Here is a 24,165-nt window from a genome sequence, read left to right on the forward strand (position 1 = left end):
GTCTTTAATCCCAGCCACGTTGGACTCTGAGAAACCTTGCCCTGTCCACCATTTAAATGTATTATTTATTAATAAATTCTCATTGTTACAACTTTAAACCTTGACTAGTGTGTGCTGCTTTTGGGTCCACGTTTTGTTTCACCAGAACATAACATTCTCAAAACATTTGGAAAAAAATATCATTCTAACAAAGATTGAGGTATTATTCACTTTTAACAATCCCAGTGTTTCGGAAGAAGAAATTTACAAAATGAATTTGATTAATATCTTAGCAAAATATTATATCCATAAAATGATATGGCTTAAAAACATATCCTCCTTTTATAAACATTACATTATACAAAATACGAAGATATGAAGATTTAGTAACACTACGATTATTTTAAAAATAAATTATATTACATTAATTTGGCAGATGCTCAAAAATCCAAACCCAAATACATTTATACATTTTTACATACATGACTTTTTATTAATTTTGTAGGTTTTTTTTACATAATCAAGCCCATTTATATAATAACCAAATTCAATTTTAAGTAGAAAAAAAAAAGATTTTTGTCAGACATTTTGCATATGCAATATTTTCCATGCACAGAATATAGTGAAAATGTTTAGGATCCTAAATATAACATCAAACTTCAACAAACAAGATTGTTTAATCCCTATATATAAAAAAAAGAAAGTATTTATTTTTCATTTAACACATTCTGCTGAAATATTGTCTTGACATGTTTTCTGTTGCAAAAAAAGCCAAAGTTTTGGAGCTTATTTGTCTTCATTAATCTCCCCGTGCGTTTGTCTGTTACCAAAATATCTTGAAAAAAACTGATTAGTTGGACAGACATTAAGTTAGAAAACAACAGATTTTTGTGAAAGGAAGAATATAGTGTGACAAGTCAACAATTTATTGATTTAGGCTATTTATTTGTCGGATTTTGAACATTAACTTTTAATAAAAAAAAATTAACCATGTAAAGACACTTGAATTCACTCTCAAAAAGATGATTAGCAATTTTTCAGAAAAAATTACATTTACAAAAAAAGGTGATGTGATTTTACAATATCAGTACAGACAGTCTTTTTTTTTTAACTTTGTATTACATTCATTTTGCATATGCAATATTTTCCATGCACAGTATATAAGGAAAATGTTTATTAAATATAACATAAGAATCAAATTTCAACAAATAATCTCTATGTAGCAAATGAAAAAAAGTTTAATCATTTCATTGAATTAAATAGAATAAAATAGTCCCACCCATTACGTTTGATCTCTACAGTGCAGACACACCTCAACATTTACTGTACAGAGATGAATCACTCATTAAACTCTTTTCTACTTGAGTTCACACAGCTCAGCAGTATCTCCAACATAAATATTTGGAAACCAAAGTCCAGGATAGAGAGGCTGAGTGAACGTGGTCTGGACTCTGTGGAGGAGAGCCATGGTTCCAGAGACGCTGTAGTAAGACAGAGTACCTGCTCTGTGATCCAGGTAAACTCCTATTCTGGAGGACTGAGGGCCTGAGACGGAAGTAGAAATATTGTTGTGTCTGAATGTATAACTACTACTGTCACATTCTAATGACCAAGATTTGTCATTACATCCAAATCCACATTCTTCTCTTGTGCCTGTTCTGCTAATATCCTTGTATGCAACTGCTATACGAACGTACCCGCTCCATTTCACCTCCCAGTAACAGCGTCCAGTCAGACCCTCTCTACTCAGGACCTGCCTCCATTCACAAAATCTGTCTTGGTGATCCAAATATAACCGGTTTCCTTTCATTAATGTTGCTTTTCTGTCCCTGTCACTCAATGACAACCAGATGTGTGCTGTATTTGGATCCAGTGTGATTTGACAAGAATATTTCATAAACTCAGCTCTGGTTCTGGGCTCTGCTTGTAAAACATCCACTTCAGTCACTGCCAGAGAGATCTTTCCCCACTCCTCACTCAGAACAGCCTGCAGTTTATCTCTGACCTCTGACACCGCCGCTGTCACATCCTCAAAGGAGCGCAGAGGACAGATATCAATGCTGGGAACGTCTTTAGATTCGCTCAGACGTGACAGCGAGGGGTAGTTGTTTAGGAAATGGAGGTGATCCTCTGTGTGAGAGAGCGTCTCCAGCTCAGTGTCTTTCCTCCGCAGCTCAGTGATCTCCTGCTGCAGCTTCTCCTCAAGCTCTTTAGCTCGACTCACTTGAGTTGTCTGATGGGATCTGATCTGCTGCTTCACTTCGGAGCTTCTTTTCTTAATGAGACGGATCAGCTCAGTGAAGATCTTCTCACTGTCCCTCACAGCTTCATCAGCAGAAAGATTGATAGCCTCCACCCTCTGCTGAAGCACCTTCACGTCTTTCTCTCTGTCCTGGACTCTCTGTTGGGCTTTCACCTTCATCCCAGAACAGTAATCACAGGTCACGTCTCCAGGTCCAGCAGAGGAATGATCAGGTGAAGCAGCTTGAGGTCCTGCTTTCTTCAGTTCCTCCACAACCTCTGCTAACATGATATTTTTCACCAGGGCAGGCCTTGGTGTGAAGCTCTGCCTGCACTGAGGGCAGCTGTGTGTCTTCTTCTCATGTTCCTCACCCCAGTAGTCTTTAATACAGCTCATGCAGTAGCTGTGCCCACAGGGAATAGCCACCGGATCCTTTAGAAGATCCAGACAGATTGAACAGCTCAGTTTGTCTCGATCCAGAATCACTTGCTGCGCCATTTCTCCTCTAGACAACAGTGAATGTCTGTAAGTTTCACTCTCTGTTTCCAGATAAAGGCTGTGATCATTTCCTCGATGTTTGTCCACTGATCTGCAGTGTATGAGCGTTGCAGCTCTTACATTTGATCACATGGTGTTTGCACCCATCTGTAAACGGGCAGATCTGTGAAAGGGGAGGGAACGACAAGTCTGAACTGAATAGACTTTGAGCGGGAGGAGCCTCGCCTTGTCAGTAAATAAAGTCTAGGTGGGGTTTGTAAAAGTTGTGCTTCATTTCAGGAAGTGGAGCAGTTTGAGCGTTGCTGTGTGTCTTTAGTCCTCAGTTATAGTCTGTCTTTCAGATACAGAACTACAGAATTAACTGGAAGACTTGCAATGTAATATATTACTACCACTACTACTATGATGAGTACTAATAAGTAAACATTAAATTATACAAATTATGTTCATGGAGATACTAAAATGACTATTTTTTAAACTTTGTGTTACATTCATTTGGCAGATGCACAAAAATCCAAATCCATTTATGTATTTTTACATACATGACTCTTTTATTCATTTTGTAGTTTTTTTATATAATTAAGCCCATTTATATAAAAACCAAATCCAATTGTAAATGAACTGTACTCATATAGCACCTTGCATACACATAGAGAGATATTCTCCCACTATGCACCTTGGACATCTACAAAAAGATCTAAAATGAGATCATATCCATTGATGAATTTAAGGGCATTGTATTGAATGTGGTGATATGTGGCTGCCAGCATGTTAAACAGCTGTTCGTCAGTTTTATTGTGATTTTTTGTATATAAAGTTGAATATGTTGTATTTTAATGTGTTGTAATTTTATATGGCCGGCCAGGTCTTTCTTGTTTTTTTTTTATCTTAATGGGAGTTCTTAGTAGAATAAAGGTGAAATAACATAAATAAAGAGAGAGATGGGGTTAAAATGAAATGTACCAGAAGTGGCATTTACTGGCATCCACACTTGACACCAACAGAGACACACCAACACTAGCAACCCCTGAAAGAAAAAACTCTCTAACTCTACCTGCCTGGTAGGCCTAGCCTGTAAAAATAGTATGGAAAAGAAATGAAAAATTAAATGATTTGTTATATCTGGATTTCCCTTCTCCCTCATTCTGTATAAAGACAAGACAATCATATTTTAAGTTCTTTTTTCTGTCCAGTTTTATTACAGAGCAATATGCAGCACATAGGCGTGAATTTCTGCATTTCCTCTTAAATTAAAAGACACACCGGTTTAACAATAGATGCACTTTTTGCAATTGTGAAGGGGAAACTATTGAACATGTGTTTGTAGATTGTTTTCATGCTACTTCTTTTTGGTTTGATTTACAGAATAATTTCTCATAAACATTTTGAAAAAAATATCATTCTAACAAAGATTGAGGTATTACTCACTTTTAACAATCTTTTTTTCGGAAGATGAAATTTACAATGAATTAGATTAATATCTTAGCAAAACATTATATCCATAAAATGATATGGCTCAAAAGAATATCCTCCTTTTATACTTTTAAAGATACTGATTTTAAAACATATTTGACTATGATTGAAAATTCTAAATTGCCAAAATCTATTAGATTGTTTAGACATTTATTCCAATTTGTTGTTGTTGATTTTATTTATCTTTTCCTTTCTTTACATTGTATTTGTTGTATAATGTATTTTATTTTATATAATTTTTTTATACTGTAAAATATATTTGCTGATTTTTCTGTAATGAAACATGAACATGTTTATGTAACTATTATATTGAACTTTCCAAAAAAAATAAAGTATGAAAAAAAACAGACACACCGGAAGCTGTCTTACTTAATGGCCCGGAAGCAGAATCCCGAGGTGTAACATCTGCTAACTGCATTTTATGTCACAAAGCTAGCTCGTTGTTATAATGTTGTGATACAGGGTTTTAGTTGATTGATGCACTCATGGTAAATAACATCAACACTGAATTAAAACATACTTGTAAGGATGAACAATAAGTTAGTTTAAGAGTGTTTATTGGACAGGACCTAGCTAGAGCTAATTCAACATTACTTAGATCATAACAACATATCTTAAACAACACAAACTGAACACAATAACCTTCATGAAGATAGGATTTATTACAGGGCTTTTGTGTTAGACTGCATTAGTTTTAGCTAGATGTACCTTTTATTAACTGATAACTGAATGTACATGACTGGTTGACCTCTTCTTGACGTCTTCATGGTCTGTTGTCGGTAGATGATGATTTAAAAAAGATATTACCTCACATTTTGAGTGTTTTTGAGACGACGTGCAGCCCAGTTATTCCTAAAGTGTGATTGGTGAAGCCTGTAAAGCTTTCTATAATTCCCATTTTATTCCTGCATGATTGTTGTGGAATGTTCAAAAGTTGTGTAATAAATCTGAAAGTAAAACATTCTGCTGAAATATTGTCTTGAACATGATTTTCATTTACAAATAAAAAGACCCCAACATTTTACAAATTTAAAATCATTCCAAAATTGTGTTGTTTCTGGTGAAATCCACCAGAAAGTGGACGTTATTTTATTGCCTTCATTAATCTCCCTGTCTGTTACCAAAATATCTTGAAAACTGATTGATTAGAAAGAAATTAAGTAGGAAAAGGACAATTTTTTTTTGATACTCGGACAGTGAAATGAAGAATATAGAATATAGATTAGTCAACAATTTATTTATTTATTTGTAGGATTTACAACATGGATTTTCATTAATGTATCCAAATAATCGTTATCATGAAAGTACATTTGAATTCTTTCTTAAAAAAAAAGATTACTAAACTATTTTTCAAAAGGTTACATTTAAAATGATCCCAGTTTTCTGGTACTCGTACTTTTCTGGGTACATTAAAATAAAAGTTGCTATTTTAACAGCAGCACAGTATGCAGAAAGTAAACATTACATTATACAAATTATGAAGATGTGAAGATTTAGTACAACTAAAATTATTTAAAAAATAAATCATATTACATTCATTTGGCAGATGCTCAAAAATACAAACCCAAATACATTTATACATTTTTACATACATGACTGTTTTATTAATTTTGTAGTTTTTACATAATTAAGCCCATTAATATAATAACCAAATTCAATTTTAAGTAGAACAAAAACTGATTTTTAGTCAGATATTTTGCATATGCAAAGTCAACAATTTATTTATTTAGGCTATTTATTTCTAGGATTTTTCTACATTAACTTTTTATATATTTTTATAACCATGTAAAGACACTTGAATTCACTCTTAAAAAGATGATTAGCTATTTTTCAGAAGGATACGTTAAAAATTAGACCAGTTTTTCCTGTACTTTTTGGGTACATTTACAAAAAAAAGGTGATGATATTTTACAATATCAGTACAGACAGCAGTATGTAGAGTAATAAAAAGTAAACATGACTCTTTTTTTAAATCTATATTACATTCATTTTGCATATGCAATATTTTCCATGCACAGTATATAAGGGAAATGTTTAGTAAATATAACATCAGAATCAAATTTCGACAAATAATCTCTATGTAGCAAATAAAAAAAAGTTTTCATCATTTCATTGAATTAAAATAGAAGAAAAAAGTCCCACCCACTATGTTTGATCTCTGCAGTGCAGACACACCTCAACATTTACTGTACAGAGATGAATCACTCATTAAACTCTTGTCTACTTGAGCTCACACAACTCAGCAGTAGCTCCAACACCATTTAGAAGCCAAAATCCAGCATAGAGAGGCTGAGTGAACGTGGTCTGGACTCTGTGGAGGAGAGTCATGGTTTCAGAGACGCTATAGTAAGACAGAGTACCTGCCCTGTGATCCAGGTAAACTCCTATTCTGGAGGACTGAGGACCTGAGATGGAAGTATAAATATTGTTGTGTCTGAATTTATAACTATCACTGAAACATTTGATTGACCAAGATTTGTCATTTAATCCAAATCCATATTCTTCTCTTCTGCCTGTTCTTCTAATATCCTTGTATGCAACTGCTATACAAACTTTCCCGCTCCATTTCACCTCCCAGTAACAGCGTCCAGTCAGACCCTCTCTACTCAGGACCTGCCTCCATTCACAAAATCTGTCTTGGTGATCCAAATATAACCGGTTTCCTTTCATTAATGTTGCTTTTCTGTCCCTGTCACTCAATGACAACCAGATGTGTGCTGTATTTGGATCCAGTGTGATTTGACAAGAATATTTCATAAACTCAGCTCTGGTTCTGGGCTCTGCTTGTAAAACATCCACTTCAGTCACTGCCAGAGAGATCTTTCCCCACTCCTCACTCAGAACAGCCTGCAGTTTATCTCTGACCTCTGACACCGCCGCTGTCACATCCTCAAAGGAGCGCAGAGGACAGATATCAATGCTGGGAACGTCTTTAGATTCGCTCAGACGTGACAGCGAGGGGTAGTTGTTTAGGAAATGGAGGTGATCCTCTGTGTGAGAGAGCGTCTCCAGCTCAGTGTCTTTCCTCCGCAGCTCAGTGATCTCCTGCTGCAGCTTCTCCTCAAGCTCTTTAGCTCGACTCACTTGAGTTGTCTGATGGGATCTGATCTGCTGCTTCACTTCGGAGCTTCTTTTCTTAATGAGACGGATCAGCTCAGTGAAGATCTTCTCACTGTCCCTCACAGCTTCATCAGCAGAAAGATTGATAGCCTCCACCCTCTGCTGAAGCACCTTCACGTCTTTCTCTCTGTCCTGGACTCTCTGTTGGGCTTTCACCTTCATCCCAGAACAGTAATCACAGGTCACGTCTCCAGGTCCAGCAGAGGAATGATCAGGTGAAGCAGCTTGAGGTCCTGCTTTCTTCAGTTCCTCCACAACCTCTGCTAACATGATATTTTTCACCAGGGCAGGCCTTGGTGTGAAGCTCTGCCTGCACTGAGGGCAGCTGTGTGTCTTCTTCTCATGTTCCTCACCCCAGTAGTCTTTAATACAGCTCATGCAGTAGCTGTGCCCACAGGGAATAGCCACCGGATCCTTTAGAAGATCCAGACAGATTGAACAGCTCAGTTTGTCTCGATCCAGAATCACTTGCTGCGCCATTTCTCCTCTAGACAACAGTGAATGTCTGTAAGTTTCACTCTCTGTTTCCAGATAAAGGCTGTGATCATTTCCTCGATGTTTGTCCACTGATCTGCAGTGTATGAGCGTTGCAGCTCTTACATTTGATCACATGGTGTTTGCACCCATCTGTAAACGGGCAGATCTGTGAAAGGGGAGGGAACGACAAGTCTGAACTGAATAGACTTTGAGCGGGAGGAGCCTCGCCTTGTCAGTAAATAAAGTCTAGGTGGGGTTTGTAAAAGTTGTGCTTCATTTCAGGAAGTGGAGCAGTTTGAGCGTTGCTGTGTGTCTTTAGTCCTCAGTTATAGTCTGTCTTTCAGATACAGAACTACAGAATTAACTGGAAGACTTGCAATGTAATATATTACTACCACTACTACTATGATGAGTACTAATAAGTAAACATTAAATTATACAAATTATGTTCATGGAGATACTAAAATGACTATTTTTTAAACTTTGTGTTACATTCATTTGGCAGATGCACAAAAATCCAAATCCATTTATGTATTTTTACATACATGACTCTTTTATTCATTTTGTAGTTTTTTTATATAATTAAGCCCATTTATATAAAAACCAAATCCAATTGTAAATGAACTGTACTCATATAGCACCTTGCATACACATAGAGAGATATTCTCCCACTATGCACCTTGGACATCTACAAAAAGATCTAAAATGAGATCATATCCATTGATGAATTTAAGGGCATTGTATTGAATGTGGTGATATGTGGCTGCCAGCATGTTAAACAGCTGTTCGTCAGTTTTATTGTGATTTTTTGTATATAAAGTTGAATATGTTGTATTTTAATGTGTTGTAATTTTATATGGCCGGCCAGGTCTTTCTTGTTTTTTTTTTATCTTAATGGGAGTTCTTAGTAGAATAAAGGTGAAATAACATAAATAAAGAGAGAGATGGGGTTAAAATGAAATGTACCAGAAGTGGCATTTACTGGCATCCACACTTGACACCAACAGAGACACACCAACACTAGCAACCCCTGAAAGAAAAAACTCTCTAACTCTACCTGCCTGGTAGGCCTAGCCTGTAAAAATAGTATGGAAAAGAAATGAAAAATTAAATGATTTGTTATATCTGGATTTCCCTTCTCCCTCATTCTGTATAAAGACAAGACAATCATATTTTAAGTTCTTTTTTCTGTCCAGTTTTATTACAGAGCAATATGCAGCACATAGGCGTGAATTTCTGCATTTCCTCTTAAATTAAAAGACACACCGGTTTAACAATAGATGCACTTTTTGCAATTGTGAAGGGGAAACTATTGAACATGTGTTTGTAGATTGTTTTCATGCTACTTCTTTTTGGTTTGATTTACAGAATAATTTCTCATAAACATTTTGAAAAAAATATCATTCTAACAAAGATTGAGGTATTACTCACTTTTAACAATCTTTTTTTCGGAAGATGAAATTTACAATGAATTAGATTAATATCTTAGCAAAACATTATATCCATAAAATGATATGGCTCAAAAGAATATCCTCCTTTTATACTTTTAAAGATACTGATTTTAAAACATATTTGACTATGATTGAAAATTCTAAATTGCCAAAATCTATTAGATTGTTTAGACATTTATTCCAATTTGTTGTTGTTGATTTTATTTATCTTTTCCTTTCTTTACATTGTATTTGTTGTATAATGTATTTTATTTTATATAATTTTTTTATACTGTAAAATATATTTGCTGATTTTTCTGTAATGAAACATGAACATGTTTATGTAACTATTATATTGAACTTTCCAAAAAAAATAAAGTATGAAAAAAAACAGACACACCGGAAGCTGTCTTACTTAATGGCCCGGAAGCAGAATCCCGAGGTGTAACATCTGCTAACTGCATTTTATGTCACAAAGCTAGCTCGTTGTTATAATGTTGTGATACAGGGTTTTAGTTGATTGATGCACTCATGGTAAATAACATCAACACTGAATTAAAACATACTTGTAAGGATGAACAATAAGTTAGTTTAAGAGTGTTTATTGGACAGGACCTAGCTAGAGCTAATTCAACATTACTTAGATCATAACAACATATCTTAAACAACACAAACTGAACACAATAACCTTCATGAAGATAGGATTTATTACAGGGCTTTTGTGTTAGACTGCATTAGTTTTAGCTAGATGTACCTTTTATTAACTGATAACTGAATGTACATGACTGGTTGACCTCTTCTTGACGTCTTCATGGTCTGTTGTCGGTAGATGATGATTTAAAAAAGATATTACCTCACATTTTGAGTGTTTTTGAGACGACGTGCAGCCCAGTTATTCCTAAAGTGTGATTGGTGAAGCCTGTAAAGCTTTCTATAATTCCCATTTTATTCCTGCATGATTGTTGTGGAATGTTCAAAAGTTGTGTAATAAATCTGAAAGTAAAACATTCTGCTGAAATATTGTCTTGAACATGATTTTCATTTACAAATAAAAAGACCCCAACATTTTACAAATTTAAAATCATTCCAAAATTGTGTTGTTTCTGGTGAAATCCACCAGAAAGTGGACGTTATTTTATTGCCTTCATTAATCTCCCTGTCTGTTACCAAAATATCTTGAAAACTGATTGATTAGAAAGAAATTAAGTAGGAAAAGGACAATTTTTTTTTGATACTCGGACAGTGAAATGAAGAATATAGAATATAGATTAGTCAACAATTTATTTATTTATTTGTAGGATTTACAACATGGATTTTCATTAATGTATCCAAATAATCGTTATCATGAAAGTACATTTGAATTCTTTCTTAAAAAAAAAGATTACTAAACTATTTTTCAAAAGGTTACATTTAAAATGATCCCAGTTTTCTGGTACTCGTACTTTTCTGGGTACATTAAAATAAAAGTTGCTATTTTAACAGCAGCACAGTATGCAGAAAGTAAACATTACATTATACAAATTATGAAGATGTGAAGATTTAGTACAACTAAAATTATTTAAAAAATAAATCATATTACATTCATTTGGCAGATGCTCAAAAATACAAACCCAAATACATTTATACATTTTTACATACATGACTGTTTTATTAATTTTGTAGTTTTTACATAATTAAGCCCATTAATATAATAACCAAATTCAATTTTAAGTAGAACAAAAACTGATTTTTAGTCAGATATTTTGCATATGCAAAGTCAACAATTTATTTATTTAGGCTATTTATTTCTAGGATTTTTCTACATTAACTTTTTATATATTTTTATAACCATGTAAAGACACTTGAATTCACTCTTAAAAAGATGATTAGCTATTTTTCAGAAGGATACGTTAAAAATTAGACCAGTTTTTCCTGTACTTTTTGGGTACATTTACAAAAAAAAGGTGATGATATTTTACAATATCAGTACAGACAGCAGTATGTAGAGTAATAAAAAGTAAACATGACTCTTTTTTTAAATCTATATTACATTCATTTTGCATATGCAATATTTTCCATGCACAGTATATAAGGGAAATGTTTAGTAAATATAACATCAGAATCAAATTTCGACAAATAATCTCTATGTAGCAAATAAAAAAAAGTTTTCATCATTTCATTGAATTAAAATAGAAGAAAAAAGTCCCACCCACTATGTTTGATCTCTGCAGTGCAGACACACCTCAACATTTACTGTACAGAGATGAATCACTCATTAAACTCTTGTCTACTTGAGCTCACACAACTCAGCAGTAGCTCCAACACCATTTAGAAGCCAAAATCCAGCATAGAGAGGCTGAGTGAACGTGGTCTGGACTCTGTGGAGGAGAGTCATGGTTTCAGAGACGCTATAGTAAGACAGAGTACCTGCCCTGTGATCCAGGTAAACTCCTATTCTGGAGGACTGAGGACCTGAGATGGAAGTATAAATATTGTTGTGTCTGAATTTATAACTATCACTGAAACATTTGATTGACCAAGATTTGTCATTTAATCCAAATCCATATTCTTCTCTTCTGCCTGTTCTTCTAATATCCTTGTATGCAACTGCTATACAAACTTTCCCGCTCCATTTCACCTCCCAGTAACAGCGTCCAGTCAGACCCTCTCTACTCAGGACCTGCCACCATTTACCAAATCTGTCTTGGTGATCCAAATATAACTGTTCTCCTTTCATTAATGTTGCTTTTCTGTCCCTGTCACTCAATGACAAATTGTTGTGTGCTGTATTTGGATCCAGTGTGATTTGACAAGAATATTTCATAAACTCAGCTGTGGTTCTGGGCTCTGCTTGTAAAACATCCACTTCAGTCACTGCCAGAGAGATCTTTCCCCACTCCTCACTCAGAACAGCCTGCAGTTTATCTCTGACCTCTGACACCGCCGCTGTCACATCCTCAAAGGAGCGCAGAGGACAGATATCAATGCTGGGAACGTCTTTAGATTCACTCAGACGTGACAGCGAGGGGTAGTTGTTTAGGAAGTGGAGGTGATCCTCTGTGCGTGAGAGCGTCTCCAGCTCAGTGTCTTTCCTCCGCAGCTCAGTGATCTCCTGCTGCAGCTTCTCCTCAAGCTCTTTAGCTCGACTCACTTGAGTTGTCTGATGGGATCTGATCTGCTGCTTCACTTCGGAGCTTCTTTTCTCAATGAGACGGATCAGCTCAGTGAAGATCTTCTCACTGTCTCTCACAGCTTCATCAGCAGAAAGATTGATAACCTCCACCCTCTGCTGAAGCACCTTCACGTCTTTCTCTCTGTCCTGGACTCTCTGTTGGATTTCTTGCCGACTCGCCCCGAGCTCCTTCTGCTTCTCAGCCCTCTCTGCTGCAGCGGAGACTGTGTCATGACCTTTATGATCATCCATGGAGCAGAGATAGCAGATGCACTTCTGATCGGTGCGGCAGAAAATCTTCATCACCTCGTCATGCTGAGAGCAGATGTTCTCCTGGAGCTTTAAAGTGGCCTCAACCAGCTTGTGTTTCTTTAATGGAGTTGCATTGTAGTGAGGCTGGAGGTGCTGCTCACAGTAAGAGGCCATACACACCAGACAGGACTTGAGGGCTTTTACCTTCATCCCAGAGCAGTAATCACAGGTCACGTCTCCAGGTCCAGCAGAGGAATGATCAGGTGAAGCAGCTTGAGGTCCTGCTTTCTTCAGTTCCTCCACAACCTCTGCTAACATGGTATTTTTCACCAGGACAGGCCTCGGTGTGAAGCTCTGCCTGCACTGAGGGCAGCTGTGTGTCTCCTTCTCATGCTCCTCACCCCAGTAGTCTTTAATACAGCTCATGCAGTAGCTGTGCCCACAGGGAATAGCCACCGGATCCTTTAGAAGATCCAGACAGATTGAACAGCTCAGTTTGTCTCGATCCAGAATCACTTGCTGCGCCATTTCTCCTCTAGACGACAGTGAATGTCTGAACGACAAGTCTGAACTGAATAGACTTCAAGCAGGAAGAGCCTCGCCTTGCCAGTTAATAAAGTCTGGGTGGGGTTTGTAAAAGTTGTGCTTCATTCCAGGAAGAGGAGCGATTTGAGAGTTGCTGTGTATCTTCAGCCCTCAGTTATAGTCTGTCTTTCAGATTCAGAACTACAGAATTAAATGGAAGACTTGCAATATAATATATTACTACCACTACTACTATGATGAGTACTAATAAGTAAACATTAAATTATACAAATTATGTTCATGGAGATACTAAAATGACCTATTTTTTTAAACTTTGTGTTACATTCATTTGGCAGATGCAAAAAAATCCAAATCCATTTATGTATTTTTACATACATGACTGTTATATTGATTTTGTAGTTTTTTATACAATTAAGCCCATTTATATAAAAACCAAATCCAATTGTAAGTGAACTGTACTCATATAGCACCTTGCATACACATAGAGAGAGATTCTCCCACTATGCACCTTGGACATCTACCAAAAGATCTAAAATGAGATTGTATCCGTTGATGAATTTAAGGGCATCATATTGAATGTGGTGATATGTGGTTACCAGCATGTTAAACAGCTGTTCTTCTGTTTTATTGTGAGTTTTTGTATATAATGTTTAATATGTTGTATTTTAATGTGTTGTAATTTTATATGGCCGGCCAGGTCTCTCTTGTTTTTTTATCTCAATGGGAGTTCTTAGTAGAATAAAGGTAAAATAACACAAATAAAGAGAGAGAGGGGGTTAAAATGAAATGTACCAGAAGTGGCATTTGCTGGCATCAACACTTGACACCAACAGAGACACACCAACACTAGCAACCCCTGAAAGAAAAACCTCTCTAACTCTACCTGCCTGGTAGGCCTAGCCTGTAAAAATAGTATGGAAAGAAATGAAAAATGAAATGAAATGTTTTGTTATATCTGGATTTCCCTTCTCCCTCATTCTGTATAAAGATATGCAAGACAATCATATTTTAAATTATTTTTTTCTATCCAGTTTTATTACAGAGCAATATGCAGCACATAGGCGTGAATTTCTGCATTTCCTTGTAAATTAAAAGACACACAGGTTTAACAATAGATGCACTTTTTGCAATTGTGTAGGGAAAACTGTTGAACATGTGATTGTAGATTGTTTTCATGCTACTTCTTTTTGGTTTGATTTACAGAATAACTTCTCAAAACATTTTGAAAAAATATCATACTAACAAAGATTGAGATATTACTCACTATTAACAATCTTTTTCGGAAGATGAAATTTACAATTAATTAGATTAATATCTTAGCAAAACATTATATCCATAAAATGAAATGGCTTAAAAGAATATCTTCCTTTTATAAACATTACATTATACAAACTATGAAGATATGAAGATTTAGTACAACTAAAATGACTTTAAAAATAAATTATATTACATTCATTTGGCAGATGCTCAAAAATCCAAACCCAAATACATTTATACATTTTTACATACATGACTGTTTTATTAATTTTGTAGTTTTTTTTTACATAATCAAGCCCATTCATATAATAACCAAATTCAATTTTTAGTAGAAAAAAAACTGATTTTTCGTCAGGCATTTTGCATTTGCAATATTTTCCATGCACAATATATAGTGAAAATGTTTAGTAGCCCTAATATAACATCAAACTTCAACAAACAAGATTGTTTAATCCCTATATATATAAAAAAGAAAGTATTTATTTTTCGTTTAACACATTCTGCTGAAATATTGTCTTGAAGTGGCAGTAGGCAACAATATTTTGGCATAATTTGGCAAAAATTCCATAATAACCTTTCAGCATAATGTAATTCAAGTGATCTGAGAGAAGGCTACACCTCTGCTCCTCCTCATGGCTCTGTTTACAGGCTTTAGAAAATCTTGCCCGTGACGGCAGACTTTGACCAATCACAGGGCATTTCAGAGAGAGCGTTCCTATTGGCTGTTCCACAAAAGGAGATGCGCGTTCACGTCTGATCTCTGCAGATAGTGAAAGCCTCGGTCAATGACGGAACAACCTACTGAAAAGCTTGCTATTCCAGCATTGGCAGCAACTGCCTACTAGTGATGGCGAGATGAAGCCTCATGAAGCTTTGAAGCTTTCCAGCAAATTGGTTCGGAAAAGGGTTCATTGCTCGAGGCTTCATGTGCTCACGAAACCACCTGGTGGTCAAAGAGTGTAAAACAGACAAATATGATCTTAACCATGTGATAAGATAAGATATTCCTTTATTAGTCCCGCAGTGGGGACATTTGCAGTGTACAGCAGCAAAGGGGATAGTGCAAGAAACAAGATGCATAAGCTAACACAGTAAAAAAGAGCTAAACAAAGTGTAACAAAATATGAACCAAGTATAAAGATTGGAAGTATAAAAATAGGAGTCTATACAGTATTGACAATAAACAGACTATTAACAAAATTGCACAAGTGGAAAATGATATTGCACAGTGAGAATTAAATGAAAATCCACCTGAAAATATCAGGTTATTGTCAGTTTGTCAGTTTTTGGTGTGTAAGTGCTCTACTGGGATCAGTGCTGGTTGTGGTCTACTGGGAACACAGATCTGTGATATACTGTATTTTGCGCCAGTAAAGGCTTTTGGGAATGACTATAAACAATGAAAAAAAATCTATTACCATGTAATCAATTTATATATATATATATATATATATATATATATGTATATATATATATATATATATATATATATATCATATTTAATAAAATGTCTATTTAGTAAGTATATTATGAGTATATAAGATACATGGATAATAAACTGTAATTGTTTTGTGAGTAATGCATCTTATGTGTGCAAACCAATCCTAAATTAATAATTGCATTGTAGTGGAGTGTAATATAATATAATAATTGCAGGAGGGTTAATATTAGTGTTCTGTGTCACTTCTGGAAAGCGGCATTGGTTGAACCAGTGAAGATCTGAAACACTTCATGAACCAGTGGGCGGTACGGCCGGGCAGCGAGGCTTCGGATGTCATCAATGACGTCATTGGTCTAAAACGATACAAGCCTCGATACACGCATCGCAGGAAACTTCCTGGATTACTCGACACACGCTCCGAAGCCTCGGCACAGCACGTAACATCACTACTGCCTACACCTCAAAACAACCCAAAAAAAGAAAGACAGACTTTCAAAAAGACAGTCCAAAAGAGAGTCCGACAATAAGCGGAATAAAACACGTGTCAATATCGGCGAAGCGTTTCAGCGGTGGAGAGATCTCCGGGACAGCATCGGCCTCACGTTGGACTCTGAGCTAGCAGTTCTTCTCCTGGACAGGTAAGCTACTAACTTCGTTTTCCTGTAATATCTAAATGTTTTGTACTGATTTGTTTGTAGGTAGCTTTACCGTGAAAGCAGGCGATGAGTAGCCAGGTTGAATGTACGTTAGCCTTCTGCTAACCGTAGCCCGAGGCTTGCTGCGGCTAATTCAAGTCCATGTTTATGTTTATATAGCTACTGTAGCTAGATCCTTGAATCACAGTCTGTCATCTCAAAGGGCTTTACAGACCCATACGTTTACTAAGAGAAAGAACGGACGGTAATTCCCATAGAATTGCCGCTATATAACGACACATCAGTCAGTAGTACTCGATACAGTAACCTATATGAGTAGCGTTACTCATACAGTAACGTTACTCATACAGTAACGTTACTGTATGAGTAACGTTACTCATACAGTAACGTTACTCATACAGTAACGTTACTCATACAGTAGCGTTACTCATACAGTAACGTTACTCATACAGTAACGTTACTCATACAGTAACCTGTATGAGTAACGTTAGGTTACTCATATAGCGTAGCGACAAGTCTGAGATGAATAGACTTTGAGCGGTAGGAGTCTTGTCTAACCGGTAAATAAAGTCTAGGTGGGGTTTGTAAAAGTTGTGCTTCATTTAAGGGAGAGGAGAAGTTTGAGAGTTGCTGTGTGTCTTTAGTCCTCAGTTATAGTCTGTCTTTCAGATACAGAACTACAGAATTAAATTGGAAAACTTGCAATGTAATATATTACTACCACTACTACTATGATGAGTACTAATAATTAAACATTAAATTATACCACTTATGTTCATGGAGATACTAAAATGACCTATTTTTTTAAACTTCGTGTTACATTCATTTGGCAGATGCACAAAAATCCAAATACATTCATGCATTTTTACATACATGACTGTTATATTAATTTTGTAGTTTTTACATAATTAAGCCCATTTATATAAAAAACAAATCCAATTCTAAGTGAACTGTACTCGTATAGCACCTTGCATACACATAGAGAGAGATTATCCCACTATGCACCTTGGACATCTACAAAAAGATTCAAAATGCACCAACACTAGCAACCCCTGAAAGAAAAAACTCTCTAACTCTACCTGCCTGGTAGGACTAGCCTGTAAAAATAGTATGGAAAAGAAATGAAAAATGAAATGAAATGATTTGTTATATCTGGATTTCCCTTCTCCATTCTGTATAAAGACAAGACAATCATATCTTAAGTTATTTTTTCTGTCCAGTTTTATTACAGAGCAATATGCAGCACATAGGCGTGAATTTCTGCATTTCCTCTTAAATTAAAAGACACACCGGTTTAACAATAGATGCACTTTTTGCAATTGTGAAGGGAAAACTGTTGAACATGTGATTGTAGATTGTTTTCATGCTAATTCTTTTTTGTTTGATTTACAGAATAATTTCTCATAAACATTTTGAAAAAAATATCATAATAAACAAAGATTGAGATATTACTCACTTTTAACAATCCCAGTTTTTCGGCAGATGAAATTTACAAAATGAATTAGATTAATATCTTAGCAAAACATTATATCCATAAAATGATATGGCTTAAAAGAATATCCCTCTTTTATACTTTTAAAGATACTGATTTTAAAACATATTTGACTATGATTGAAAATTCCAAATTGCCAAAATCTATTAGATTGTTTAGACATTTATTCCAATTTGTTGTTGTTGTTTTTATTTATATTTTCCTTTCCTTACATTGTATTTGTTGTATAATGTATTTTATTTTTATATTATTTTTTATACCGTAAAATATATTTGCTGAATTTTCTGTAATGAAACATGAACATGTTTATGTAACTATTATATTGAACTTTCCAAAAAAAATAAAGTATGAAAAAAAACAGACACACCGGAAGCTGTCTTACTTAATGGCCCGGAAGCAGAATCCCGAGGTGTAACATCTGCTAACTGCATTTTATGTCACAAAGCTAGCTCGTTGTTATAATGTTGTGATACAGGGTTTTAGTTGATTGATGCACTCATGGTAAATAACATCAACACTGAATTAAAACATACTTGTAAGGATGAACAATAAGTTAGTTTAGGAGTGTTTATTGGACAGGACCTAGCTAGAGCTAATTCAACATTACTTAGATCATAACAACACATCTTAAACAACACAAACTGAACACAATAACCTTCATGAAGACAGGATTTATTACAGGGCTTTTGTGTTAGACTGCATTAGTTTTAGCTAGATGCACCTTTTATTAACTGGTAACTGAATGTACATGACTGGTTGACCTCTTCTAGCCTGATATTCAGACTATTACCTTTTAATTTCACTTCATTTGAATCACTCAACACATTTGAGATATGAGTTGTGATTTAGAGGGTTAAACCTTTTCAGTGCATCTTCCTTTAGACTCACTCAGCGATTTTCAACTGGGAGGTAACCGTCAGCTTTTGGAAAAGGAAAGTAGAGTTGCCATTAGAAATAAGAGATAATCTTCAATTGATAGTTTCTGTTATATTTCCTTTTTTTTCATTATTGTTTTTTGAGTGATTTTCTTCTCTCACCATCATCAGCATTAAATCAACACTTGGTCTGTTGTCGGTAGATGATGATTTAAAAAAGATATTACCTCACATTTTGAGTGTTTTTGAGACGACGTGCAGCCCAGTTATTCCTAAAGTGTGATTGGTGAAGCCTGTAAAGCTTTCTATAAGTCCCATTTTATTCCTGCATGATTGTTGTGGAATGTTCAAAAGTTGTGTAATAAATCTGAAAGTAAAACATTCTGCTGAAATATTGTCTTGAACATGATTTTCATTTGCAAAAAAAAGACCCCAACATTTTACAAATTTAAAATCATTCCAAAATTGTGTTGTTTCTGGTGAAATCCACCAGAAAGAGGAAGTTATTTTATTGCCTTCATTAATCTCCCTGTGTGTTTGTCTGTTACCAAAATATCTTGAAAACTGATTGATTAGAAAGAAATTAAGTAGGAAAAGGACAATGTTTTTTTTTATACTCGGACAGTGAAATGAAGAATATAGAATATAGATAAGTCAACAATTTATTTATTTATTTGTATGATTTACAACATTGATTTTCATTAATGTATCCAAATAATTGTTATCATGAAAGTACATTTGAATTCTTTCTTAAAAGAAAAAAATTACTAAACTTTTTTTCAAAAGGTTACATTTAAAATGATCCCAGTTTTCTGGTACTCGTACTTTTCTGGGTACATTAAAATAAAAGTTGCTATTTTAACAGCAACACAGTATGCAGAAAGTAAACATTACATTATACAAATTATGAAGATGTGAAGATTTAGTACAACTCAAATTATTTTAAAAATAAATCATATTACATTCATTTGACAGATGCTCAAAAATCCAAACCCAAATACATTTATACATTATTACATACATGACTGTTTTATTAATTTTGTAGTTTTTACATAATTAAGCCCATTAATATAATAACCAAAATCAATTTTAAGTAGAACAAAAACAGATTTTTAGTCAGACATTTTGCATATGCAAAGTCAACAATTTATTTATTTAGGCTATTTATTTTTAGAATTTTTAACATTAACTTTTTATATATTTTTTTAACCATGTAAAGACACTTGAATTCACTCTTAAAAAGATGATTAGCTATTTTTCAGAAGGATACGTTCAACATTAGACCAGTTTTTCCTGTACTTTTTGGGTACATTTACAAAAAAAGGTGATGTGATTTTACAATATCAGCACAGACAGCAGTATGTAGAGTACTAAAAAGTAAACATGACTCTTTTTTAAAAATCTATATTACATTCATTTTGCACAGTATACAGTATAAGGAAAATGTTTAGTAAAAATAACATCAGAATCAAATTTCAACAAATAATCTCTATGTAGCAAATAAAAAAAAGTTTTCATCATTTCATTGAATTAAAATAGAATAAAAAAGTCCCACCCACTATGTTTGATCTCTGCAGTGCAGACACATCTCAACATTTACTGTACAGAGATGAATCACTCATTAAACTCTTGTCTACTTGAGCTCACACAACTCAGCAGTGTCTCCACCACTATAACTTGGAAGCCAAAATCCAGCATAGAGAGGCTGAGTGAACGTGGTCTGGACTCTGTGGAGGAGAGTCATGGTTCCAGAGACGCTGTAGTAAGACAGAGTACCTGCCCTGTGATCCAGGTAAACTCCTATTCTGGAGGACTGAGGGCCTGAGACGGAAGTAGAAATATCGTTGTGTCTGAATGTATAACTACTACTGTAATATTCTAATAACCAAGATTTGTCATTATTTCCAAATCCACATTTTTCTTTGGTGCCCTTTCTGCTAATATCCTTGTATGCAACTGCTATATAAACTCTCCCGCTCCATTTCACCTCCCAGTAACAGCGTCCAGTCAGACCCTCTCTACTCAGGACCTGCCACCTTTCATCAAATCTGTCTTGGTGATCCAAATATAACTGGTTTCCTTCCATTAATGTTGCTTTTCTGTCCCTGTCACTCAATGACAAATTGTTGTGTGCTGTATTTGGATCCAGTGTGATTTGACAAGAATTTTTCATAAACTCAGCTCTGGTTCTGGGCTCTGCTTGTAAAACATCCACTTCAGTCACTGCCAGAGAGATCTTTCCCCACTCCTCACTCAGAACAGCCTGCAGTTTATCTCTGACCTCTGACACCGCCGCTGTCACATCCTCAAAGGAGTACAGAGGACAGATATCAATGCTGGGAACGTCTTTAGATTCGCTCAGACGTGACAGCGAGGGGTAGTTGTTTAGGAAATGGAGGTGATCCTCTGTGTGTGAGAGCGTCTCCAGCTCAGTGTCTTTCCTCCGCAGCTCAGTGATCTCCTGCTGCAGCTTCTCCTCAAGCTCTTTAGCTCGACTCACTTGAGTTGTCTGCTGGGATCTGATCTGCTGCTTCACTTCGGAGCTTCTTTTCTTAATGAGACGGATCAGCTCAGTGAAGATCTTCTCACTGTCTCTCACAGCTTCATCAGCAGAAAGATTGACAGCCTCCACCCTCTGCTGAAGCACCTTCACGTCTTTCTCTCTGTCCTGGACTCTCTGTTGGATTTCTTGCCGACTCGCCCCGAGCTCCGTCTGCTTCTCAGCCCTCTCTGCTGCAGCGGAGACTGTGTCATGACCTTTATGATCATCCATGGAGCAGAGATAGCAGATGCACTTCTGATCGGTGCGGCAGAAAATCTTCATCACCTCGTCATGCTGAGAGCAGATGTTCTCCTGGAGCTTTAAAGTGGCCTCAACCAGCTTGTGTTTCTTTAATGGAGCTACATTGTAGTGAGGCTGGAGGTGCTGCTCACAGTAAGAGGCCATACACACCAGACAGGACTTGAGGGCTTTCACCTTCATCCCAGAGCAGTAATCACAGGTCACGTCTCCAGGTCCAGCAGAGGAATGATCAGGTGAAGCAGCTTGAGGTCCTGCTTTCTTCAGTTCCTCCACAACCTCTGCTAACATGGTATTTTTCACCAGGACAGGCCTCGGTGTGAAGCTCTGCCTGCACTGAGGGCAGCTGTGTGTCTCCGTCTCATGCTCCTCACCCCAGTAGTCTTTAATACAGCTCATGCAGTAGCTGTGCCCACAGGGAATAGCCACCGGATCCTTTAGAAGATCCAGACAGATTGAACAGCTCAGTTTGTCTCGATCCAGAATCACTTGCTGCGCCATTTCTCCTCTAGACGACAGTGAGTGTCTGTAAGTTTCACTCTCTGTTTCCAGATAAATGCTGTGCTCATTTCCTCAATGTTCGTCCACTGATCTGCAGTGTATGAGCGTTCCAGCTCTTACATTTGATCACATGGTGTTTGCACCCATCTGTAAATGGGCAGATCTGTGAAAGGGGAGGGAACGACAAGTCTGAGATGAATAGACTTTGAGCGGGAGGAGTCTTGTCTAACCGGTAAATAAAGTCTGGGTGGGGTTTGTAAAAGGTGTGCTTCATTCCAGGAATAGGAGCGGTTTGAGCGTTGCTGTGTGTCTTTAGTCCTCAGTTATAGTCTGTCTTTCAGAGTCAGAACTACAGAATTAAATGGAAGACTTGCAATGTAATATATTACTACCACTACCACTATTATGAGTACTAATAAGTTAACATTAAATTATACCACTTATGTTCATGGAGATACTAAAATGACCTATTTTCTTAAACTTTGTTTTATATTCATTTGACAGATGCACAAAAATCCAAATCCATTTATGTATTTTTACCTACATGACTCTTTTATTCATTTTGTAGTTTTTTATACAATTAAGCCCATTTATATAAAAACCAAATCCAATTGTAAGTGAACTGTACTCATATAGCACCTTGCATACACATAGAGAGATATTCTCCCACTATGCACCTTGGACATCTACAAAAAGATCTAAAATGAGATCATATCCATTGATGAATTTAAGGGCATTGTATTGAATGTGGTGATATGTGGCTGCCAGCGTGTTAAACAGCTGTTCTTCAGTTTTATTGTGAATTTTTGTATATAATGTTGAATATGTTGTATTTTAATGTGTTGTAATTGTATATGGCCGGCCAGGTCTCTCATTTTTTTTATCTCAATGGGAGTTCTTAGTAGAATAAAGGTAAAATAACATAAATAAAGAGAGAGAGGGGGTTAAAATGAAATGTACCAGAAGTGGCATTTGCTGGCATCCACACTTGACACCAACAGAGACACACCAACATTAGCAACCCCTGAAAGAAAAAACTCTCTAACTCTACCTGCCTGGTAGGCCTAGCCTGTAAAAATAGTATGGACAAGAAATGAAAAATTAAATTAAATGTTTTGTTATATCTGGATTTCCCTTCTCCCTCATTCTGTATAAAGACAAGACAATCATATTTTAAGTTATTTTTTTCTGTCCAGTTTTATTACAGAGCAATATGCAGCACATAGGCGTGAATTTCTGCATTTCCTCTTAAATTAAAAGACACACCGGTTTAACAATAGATGCACTTTTTGCAATTGTGAAGGGGAAACTGTTGAACATGTGATTGTAGATTGTTTTCATGCTACTTCTTTTTGGTTTGATTTACAGAATAACTTCTCTGTCATGTTATCACCTGGGCAGTTGAGTAGTTTCCCTGTGTTTCCTCTGTTTCCCTGTCCTTTTGTCTCCTGTGTGTTTTACCCTGTCAGTCTGGTCTGTCTGTCTGGAAGGAGGTGTGGCCATCTCCTCCTCCCTCTCCTGGGCGGTGGTTGCTGGAGCAGCTGACACTAATCATCAATCAAGACACACTCTGCAGTATATCAACCCTGGTCTTCCTGCGGTTCATCGCCAGATCGTTATCGTCGCCACAGTGTGTGATCTATTTCGACCTCACTCTGACCGTCACCACGGTCTTCACCTTGAATGAAGCCATTCTTCTTCCTATCTGCGAGACCATAATATCAACAAAGTCATGTGACTGACCTTAAGAGGCTGGCCGTAGGTTATAAAGCAACCGGAAAACCATGCCTCTTCCTCTTTGCCTTTCTCGCCTCATCGGAGACCGGTAAGTATGTCGGGAAGCCAATAATCCGTCACTTTAGTGTGCAGGTGCCTTGTGTCCCTGAGGATTTCTGTGGTTTTTCCCGGGAGTTCTGTATGTAACTCTTTGTTTGTTGCAGGTAAGATAAATGATATCACCTGCGGCTGATTACCC

General features: G+C 36.1%; 3 protein-coding genes across 3 annotated transcripts; all 3 read right to left on the reverse strand.

Annotated features, from left to right (window-relative positions):
• Window positions 1-1,291: 1,291 nt before the first annotated feature.
• On the reverse strand, window positions 1,292-13,170 carry LOC141752937 (tripartite motif-containing protein 16-like). The gene is made up of 2 exons (XM_074611222.1): window positions 11,779-13,170; window positions 1,292-1,632 (listed from the first exon to the last, which is right to left on the reverse strand). The coding sequence occupies exons 1-2, from the start codon at window positions 13,148-13,150 to the stop codon at window positions 1,337-1,339; spliced, it is 1,668 nt and encodes a 555-aa protein (XP_074467323.1). The 5' UTR covers window positions 13,151-13,170; the 3' UTR covers window positions 1,292-1,336.
• Window positions 2,836-7,792, reverse strand: LOC141752500 (tripartite motif-containing protein 16-like protein). Its single transcript, XM_074610498.1, has 2 exons — window positions 6,553-7,792; window positions 2,836-2,882 (listed from the first exon to the last, which is right to left on the reverse strand). The coding sequence occupies exons 1-2, from the start codon at window positions 7,790-7,792 to the stop codon at window positions 2,836-2,838; spliced, it is 1,287 nt and encodes a 428-aa protein (XP_074466599.1).
• A 7,287-nt stretch (window positions 13,171-20,457) lies between the features above and the next one.
• LOC141752944 (tripartite motif-containing protein 16-like) lies at window positions 20,458-22,190 on the reverse strand. Its single transcript, XM_074611228.1, has one exon. The coding sequence runs from the start codon at window positions 22,188-22,190 to the stop codon at window positions 20,523-20,525; it is 1,668 nt and encodes a 555-aa protein (XP_074467329.1). The 3' UTR covers window positions 20,458-20,522.
• Window positions 22,191-24,165: the final 1,975 nt, after the last annotated feature.

The sequence above is a fragment of the Sebastes fasciatus genome, chromosome 16 (genome assembly GCF_043250625.1).
Source record: "Sebastes fasciatus isolate fSebFas1 chromosome 16, fSebFas1.pri, whole genome shotgun sequence".
NCBI lineage: Eukaryota > Metazoa > Chordata > Actinopteri > Perciformes > Sebastidae > Sebastes > Sebastes fasciatus.

Excerpts from the sequence above, each read along its gene's own strand:
- LOC141752500 (XM_074610498.1), bottom strand. The coding sequence starts at position 7,792 with ATGGCGCAGCAAGTGATTCTGGATCGAGACAAACTGAGCTGTTCAATC. Across the intron at positions 2,883-6,552 it reads TTACCTGGATCACAGGGCAG|ATCTGCCCGTTTACAGATGG; the intron begins GTACTCTGTCTT and ends CCCCTTTCACAG.
- LOC141752937 (XM_074611222.1), bottom strand. The coding sequence starts at position 13,150 with ATGGCGCAGCAAGTGATTCTGGATCGAGACAAACTGAGCTGTTCAATC. Across the intron at positions 1,633-11,778 it reads CAAGGATATTAGAAGAACAG|GCACAAGAGAAGAATGTGGA; the intron begins GCAGAAGAGAAG and ends TTAGCAGAACAG.
- LOC141752944 (XM_074611228.1), bottom strand. The coding sequence starts at position 22,190 with ATGGCGCAGCAAGTGATTCTGGATCGAGACAAACTGAGCTGTTCAATC.